A 6,805-nucleotide genomic window follows, 5' to 3' on the forward strand; every position below is an offset into this window, starting at 1 on the left:
ATGTATAATGCTATTTATATTTTCCAAAGTATTCAAATGGTATTTATGCTGTAATCATAACATGAAAGTGAAACGATTTAGCAATTTTTCTGTATGTCGCATTTCATTTTGTCAAAGGCGATATTTCACCTTTCATTTACTTCCTGCATTTCTTTATCACTAGCATGTATAGAATTTGAATTTTCCTGTATTCTTTCTTGTTGATGATTTCTGCAAATTGTATTTGTTTTTGTAATTGTGCTGTTTGTATCAATAGTTTATTTGTCATTTCTTCTAATTATATTTATTATTATGGTATTTTTAGTAATTTTCGTACCCATAAATGGTTTGAAGCTGAACATAATTTCTATGTTAACTTTTCCTGAAATATGTTATTAGTTTTATTCAACAAATGTATTTAACTGATATTATATTTTATAAGTTGATTTTTGATAAAAACTGCTCATTATACTTCGCACATTGATTGTAAGGAAAACATCTAATACAATGTACTGCATCACATCACATTTTCACGCAGCTAAATTTATTTAATTTAGAAGTGTTTACAGATTATGTTAGAAATATTTAGTGGTTCAGGTTTTCATATTATTTCAGTGAAAAAAATCTGCATCGTAATGAAATTTTCCGTTATATTATGCATTTGAATAAAAAGTAAATTACATTCGTCATTTAATAATTTAATAAAATTCTTCACCATATGCACGCTACTACGCTATTAGTGATGTAAAATTAGGCTGTTCTACCAGAGGCAAAGTAGTTTTCTATTTGCATAATTTACTTATTATCAAACACCACTTTAGAGCATTTTTATTATATTCAGTTATTTAATACTGTGCAACGGCTACAGGTACGTGTTCAACTGTAATTCCGCTCTTCAATACCATCTTTGAATTATATTTTATATTATGTTGCCTTTACTTTTCTATGAATACTATTTGGTTGACTTTCAATTATGGTGAAAGAACGCTAATCAGAATCTGTATTAGTATTATTATTGTTCCCTTTCAGATAATTAAATCAGATGCTTTACACAAACGTGTACCTATATTTGTTTTCATGTTGAGATGACCACAATAATGTTATTCACTTTCAGCATTGTCATGATTTGGAAACAAATGCAACAAAAGAGTGGAATGTGGGAAATATAATTCCACTGTTGAAAGTCATGTATTTTTAAAAGGTAAGTGATGTTCGAGATGTATGTTGATACTTTTGTGATATATGCTATTCGCATAACTTGACAAACATAATAAATGTAAACTTTTTAGATTTTCTGCTATCACTATTCACTTTTAAATATTATTAGTAGTACATTACTTTTGATTTTTAAAGGTGCTTAAAACAAACAAAAGAAGTATAGTACATATTTGCGTTCACCATTTTCACTTTCACAATTCACATAATGTGAAACTGAATACTTCATATACAGGAGATGAAAATGAAGTAGAACTTGTAATCATTGCTATTGCTAGTTTTCATGTTAAATTTGCATGTTTTCAGATATCAAAGTTATGCATCACACTAATATAGGTATCACTGGAACTATTCGCAGAAATCTTCAACGAACTACCATTTCTTACAAACACATTCAATTGCACATGGAGAAAAAGTAAGCAATATAATAATGCTTATGATATGATCAACGTCCTGCATAATACTGTTTGCATTTACTTTAGATGCGCATTTTTAGTATCAATTTACCTATTTTTTAATTTTTAAAAAATTTACCTTTCAAATACTTTACATCGGTGATCGAGTCTTTTAAAACATTTATTTACTTATTTATTCATTTACATCTATATTTGTTGTTTGTATGTTACATGATCACATGGATGTTTTATTAACATTTTACCAAATTTCAAATTATTTCACGTGAGTTCTTGGAATTTTTTTGAATATTTTAGTTCTTCTTTCAAAGTAATTTTTAAATAAATCGATATATTCTTTTTAACAAATTTTGATCACTGTTTATTCTTCTATTATTTTGTCTTCCTTCATTTCATTTCCTTTCCTTTCTTTCTCAGATCAGAACTTTGGATCAATCTTCTATAATAATAATAATAATAATAATAATAATAATAATAATAATAATAATAATAATAATAATAATAATAATAATAATAATAATAATAATATAATACGAATAACTGAAAGCAGCAATTGTTTTTCACTAAACGTATGCACTCACGTACATGTGTTTGCTTTATTTCAGTTTTCACTTTAAAAAAAATATGTCTGTTAAATTTAAAATTTATTTGGCTCTGCTGACTAAGTAGATTGATGCGCCAGTTTAACATAATAAATAAAAACTCACTCGCATTCAACTTTCTATACTCTTTCACTCACTATCCACAACTACAATCTTGTTTCATTTTCATTCAAAATTTTCCCCCATTTTATTAACTTCTCATTTTCACTTTATTATTTGTCATTTCAATAATTTGTCAGCCACAAATTGATCAATGTCATAATATTTTCATTATTATTATTATTATTATTTTGCTGATAGACAAGTTTCAACGATTTGTTTCATCTTATAATAATAACAAAGATGAAACAATCAATATTAGCAGTGAGTAATAATAAGAAAAAGGCAAGTGCGTGGCTACTGGCTTAAAGTGGCGAAACGGGCTAAATAACTGTATTTAGCAGCAGCAGAGAAACTAACCACAACAAGAAAGCATGTATAAAAATGAAATTGATTAACTTATTTATGCCAGTGAACATTGTAAATTAATTTGTAGGGTTTTGTTATTTTTTTGCAATATATTACACTTTTTTGAAAGCAAACCCAGAAATGTGTGGATATATTATAATGCGTTTCAATCTGGAAGCGCATTATTTCACACTGTGCATTTTATGTTTGGTTTCACTGCTTGTTCAGAGTTGTCAAATCACACTAATGAGAATCATAACAATAATCATTAAAGCATTTGTTCACTTACATATTCTTATGTTCTTGACTGTTTAATTGCTTGTTGATGCCAAATTAATCTAGCACGTTGGCAGCATCGACAGGAAGTTTAAAAACGGTGTGTGGTGTTGACGTAAGCCATTGAAGAGTGGGAAAGGTTTTATATTGAAATCGTACAGGCAAGTGGCAAGAATGGAACGCGCCTTAGTACAGATAATGCAACATGGGAGAATGAAATTTGTGTATGATGACGACAAATAAAACCGCATCATACTGACAATCGATCGGACGAGGGACATTTGATTTTGCTAATTATAAAGTTGTCAGAATTTGGGAAAAGAGGTACAAAACAGTAAAGCAGCGGAAGGAAAGTGCATTTGTGACGGATACTGGAAAAAGTGTTGCGTAAATTAGGTTCACATTGTTGTTAGGATGAAGCGGGAATATGAAGCATTGCAGAAAATTATCGGAAGTATCGTTGTGCACAAACAAGCACACAAGACAAAACACACAACAGGACATTACAATATATCTGAAAATCAAGCATGAGCCACAAAGCAATAAATTAAGTGTATATGAAAATCTGCAGGTATTAATCTAAATAATGAAAGCCAGCTTGGCTCCACCACAGTTTGCTTCAATGTTCAGGGAAATAATTACAAATCTCATTTTACATAAATGACGTAAATCCATCAGACAGTGAGCACAGAATACAAAGCATGAAAAGGAAATGCAGCAGATGGAAAGAGAAAGAGTAAAAGCATCTTTTATAATATGAAGTGAAATTATACTTCAAAAATAAAATCACGGAAAGATAATTAATAATTGAAGATACAGTAAGATACATTATTTAAATAGCCAAATTAATGATAAGAAGGTTACTAAGTAATACACAAATGGGAGAAATGCATAGTTATTACTTTATTACGGTGCTGTTCGATAAACGGTGGCGCAGCGTAACCAAGGTGCAAGTACAAGATGCTACATTCAGGTGAAATTTTAATACTGAAACTTATTTTCCTGATGTTTTGCTATGAATGCGTGTATATTTAAGTATTTATGCACATTTCAATTTGAAGATGCGCAAACTTGAAATATTTTAAAAGCAGAATTCTCAATTACATATAGTTGAACATTGAAGGTTTTGAACAAATCCATATGTGAATTTGCTATTTTAGGTAATCATCTAGATTTAATTGGAGAGGAAGATAAAATTTTCAATTTACACTTGCTTATGGCATTCAATTTCATTCTTAACTTAGCAGGTCGAATATCACTAAGCGTAAAGTGCTATCTATTATGCAGGACAGAAAAATGCCGTTCTTATACAGAAATCGTTTTCAATTTAATTTTGTTACCAATTTATATTTTTCCTAAATTTTGCACTATGAAGGCATTAGATAAAACAATATTTTCATATAGCTAATTATGCTTGGCATATAGCGCAACCAGTGTGCTCAATTATTGTTTATTTTTTGTTGACATTATGTTCTAATTCATATTAGAGTAGCATATCCAACTTACGTAAGCGGGTGCTTAACGCTACGTGCGCAGTGTCTGTCTTTTATGCAAATTGGGCCGTTTGAAAATTAACTTCATATTAGCAGTGCATCAGTTAAATTGACTTTGTTGACTAACAGAAGCATCGACAGTGATGTTTGCTCGATCTATTTCTGCTTTAACTACTGAGTAAGGTGTATTATTAGATGTAGAGGAATCTTATCTTTTCAAACAAAGGCGTGGTGCAGTTTCAATTTGAATTAGCATTTCAATTTGTTTGCTTTTGAGCTTATGCGTGGCCTGCATAATATTTGTTTAACGAAATGAGGAATACGTTTCATACTTGTTAATCAGTAGAAATGAACTTTATGTAAATTTTCCTGAGGCGAGTATTAGTTGCTCTAGAAACTCATTTCAAATGATTGTAGGCGAACGGTGTGCGGCGAATGAACAATGGCGTTGTCAATGCGATGACAGACGAAGAAGAACAATAAAAACGGCTTTGTTTTTTATTTATTATAACATTATTTCATTGAATTAATTCTTCTACATTTAGATACAGAAGAACAGAAGATGAAAGTGGACATCCAGAAGACGAGGGTAAGTTCGGTAAGTATAATTCTTTGAGTTAGGCTAATTAGTTAAAGTTCACTGAGGAGTTCTTGAGTCTGTAATTTATATAAATTCGAGCTGTAAGTTATCGAGCATTTAATTCAGATGTTTGTTAATTAGAGTAATTGGATGTAGATCATGAGTATTATTATAATTAATTTGAGTGGCTTTCCGCATTTGAACGTTTTCACGTCCCATGCCTTGTCGAGCTGAGTTTAGGGTTCATCTGCGGAAAGTGAAATGGTTGAATAATTTGTCGATCATTTCAAAGGACAATTTTTGAGCATAGTGAGTTTGTAGCACTGCTATAGTTTGAGTATTAGAATAAGTAAATGTTTGAGAATAGCAGTGCAAGGATAGGAGGAATGTGAGATAGGGTGGTGTGCAGGAGTTCGACGGGTTACACTGCACGACGCGACCCTAACCGTATCAAATGATCAAAGTCCATATTTTCAAAGCTCACCTCTTCCTCTCCCGGTTGCGGTACCAGAGGCCTGCCGCCTTGCTCGGATCCCAGCAATGGGATCTCAAGCAAGGTTTTTTTTCAGCCCGACCGCCCCCGCGCCGCCCCCCGCCCTCCTGCCCGTTAACGGGGACTTCCCACTGCGGAGCCTCCTAGTCCCGTGCTGGCCAGAGACCGGTTTTAAAGAGATGACCCTGTCCATTTGTGTGGTAATGGACGTTGTTTGAAATCTTGTGCAATGGGATTTCAACACCTATGTGAATTCGTAAGACGTATCTGTCCTAGAGGCAGTTATGCAAATTCGCAATTGACGTAGTGCCGAGACTCTGTTTCGGTGCCAATCTAGTGGTGATCGTTACTCCCCCAAGAGGAACGGTAAGCGTCGCTATGCGTTTGTGTTATTGTCTCGCTGGCTCTGACACTTGGCCAATGATTGACATCAGATTTGCCGTCACACCTTTAATTAGTTCATTTGGCGTTGCACCTTTCATCAGTTTAGGCATCAAACATTTGAAATTAATCTCCATCGAGAGTTTCCCCTTATAATCATGCTAAATAGTTTAAATTTGTTAACATTTTATACATTAATTTATTCATTTAGGAACTTAAATGATAAATAAAATATAATGTTCATTCATCTAATAATTGAGCAAATTCAATTTTTGTATACATTACACTGTTTTAAAGTAGAAAAGTTAACCAGCTTTTTATTTACATTTCATCATATAAAAGATTTTAATTATTCATTAATTTTATACTGATAATAATATATTTTTAGTTTAAAGCAGTTTTTTACTTTAAAGAATGTAATGTCAAAGTAGATTTCTACTTTGAAACAGTGTAATGTAAACAGTTAAAAGGGTTGTAATATGGTAACCATTAAATTAGCATAATTTTTGTATTAATTATTGGTGAATTAGCTATTGTATGAATATAAATTTTTTACTTATAAAATGATAATTGGGGTCCCCTTTAATTAGGTAATGGGAAAAGTAAAGTTGGCATAAATGAAATAAACAATTAGCTTAGGCAAGGTGCAACGAGTTTAATCTTTTTATAAATAGGAAGTAATCATCTATAAATAGAATATTATTAATCCGTAACATGTAGGAAAGCAATGTATTAAATATGAGATTAATTTTAATATGCTAATTAGAAAGTTAAAAAGCAAGTAAATGGCACACTGAGTATTTAATTTTTAATTAGGTAAATAACGTCACTGGTAACTGCCTATTTCAGCAGTGAGAGTTTTTTAATTAATGAATAACCATACATTGTTAACACAAAGTGGGTCATAATATTTTCTAATTAAGGTA

The 6,805-nt window shown here is 31.2% G+C and overlaps 2 protein-coding genes across 2 annotated transcripts; both read left to right on the forward strand.

Annotated features, from left to right (window-relative positions):
- Tsp_05468 (putative alpha-2-macroglobulin) lies at window positions 1-1,613 on the forward strand. Its single transcript, XM_003371784.1, has 4 exons — window positions 1-39; window positions 821-847; window positions 1,333-1,471; window positions 1,501-1,613. Exons 1-4 carry the CDS (start codon window positions 1-3, stop codon window positions 1,611-1,613), a joined length of 318 nt encoding a protein of 105 aa, XP_003371832.1.
- A 3,219-nt stretch (window positions 1,614-4,832) lies between these two features.
- Tsp_05467 (magnesium chelatase ATPase subunit D) lies at window positions 4,833-5,716 on the forward strand. The gene is given in 4 exon segments (XM_003371785.1): window positions 4,833-4,918; window positions 4,971-5,014; window positions 5,415-5,562; window positions 5,575-5,716. 4 exon segments carry the CDS (start codon window positions 4,833-4,835, stop codon window positions 5,714-5,716), a joined length of 420 nt encoding a protein of 139 aa, XP_003371833.1.
- The last annotated feature ends 1,089 nt before the right edge of the window (window positions 5,717-6,805 follow it).

This window comes from Trichinella spiralis (assembly GCF_000181795.1).
Source record: "Trichinella spiralis strain ISS 195 chromosome Unknown Scfld9, whole genome shotgun sequence".
NCBI classification, from domain to species: Eukaryota; Metazoa; Nematoda; class Enoplea; order Trichinellida; family Trichinellidae; genus Trichinella; species Trichinella spiralis.

Excerpts from the sequence above, each read along its gene's own strand:
- Tsp_05468 (XM_003371784.1), top strand. The coding sequence starts at position 1 with ATGTATAATGCTATTTATATTTTCCAAAGTATTCAAATG. Across the intron at positions 848-1,332 it reads ATACTGTGCAACGGCTACAG|GTGCTTAAAACAAACAAAAG; the intron begins GTACGTGTTCAA and ends TGATTTTTAAAG. Across the intron at positions 1,472-1,500 it reads TGTAATCATTGCTATTGCTA|ATATCAAAGTTATGCATCAC; the intron begins GTTTTCATGTTA and ends GCATGTTTTCAG.
- Tsp_05467 (XM_003371785.1), top strand. The coding sequence starts at position 4,833 with ATGATTGTAGGCGAACGGTGTGCGGCGAATGAACAATGGCGTTGTCAA. Across the intron at positions 4,919-4,970 it reads AGAACAATAAAAACGGCTTT|ATACAGAAGAACAGAAGATG; the intron begins GTTTTTTATTTA and ends TTCTACATTTAG. Across the intron at positions 5,015-5,414 it reads TGGACATCCAGAAGACGAGG|GAGTTCGACGGGTTACACTG; the intron begins GTAAGTTCGGTA and ends GGTGGTGTGCAG.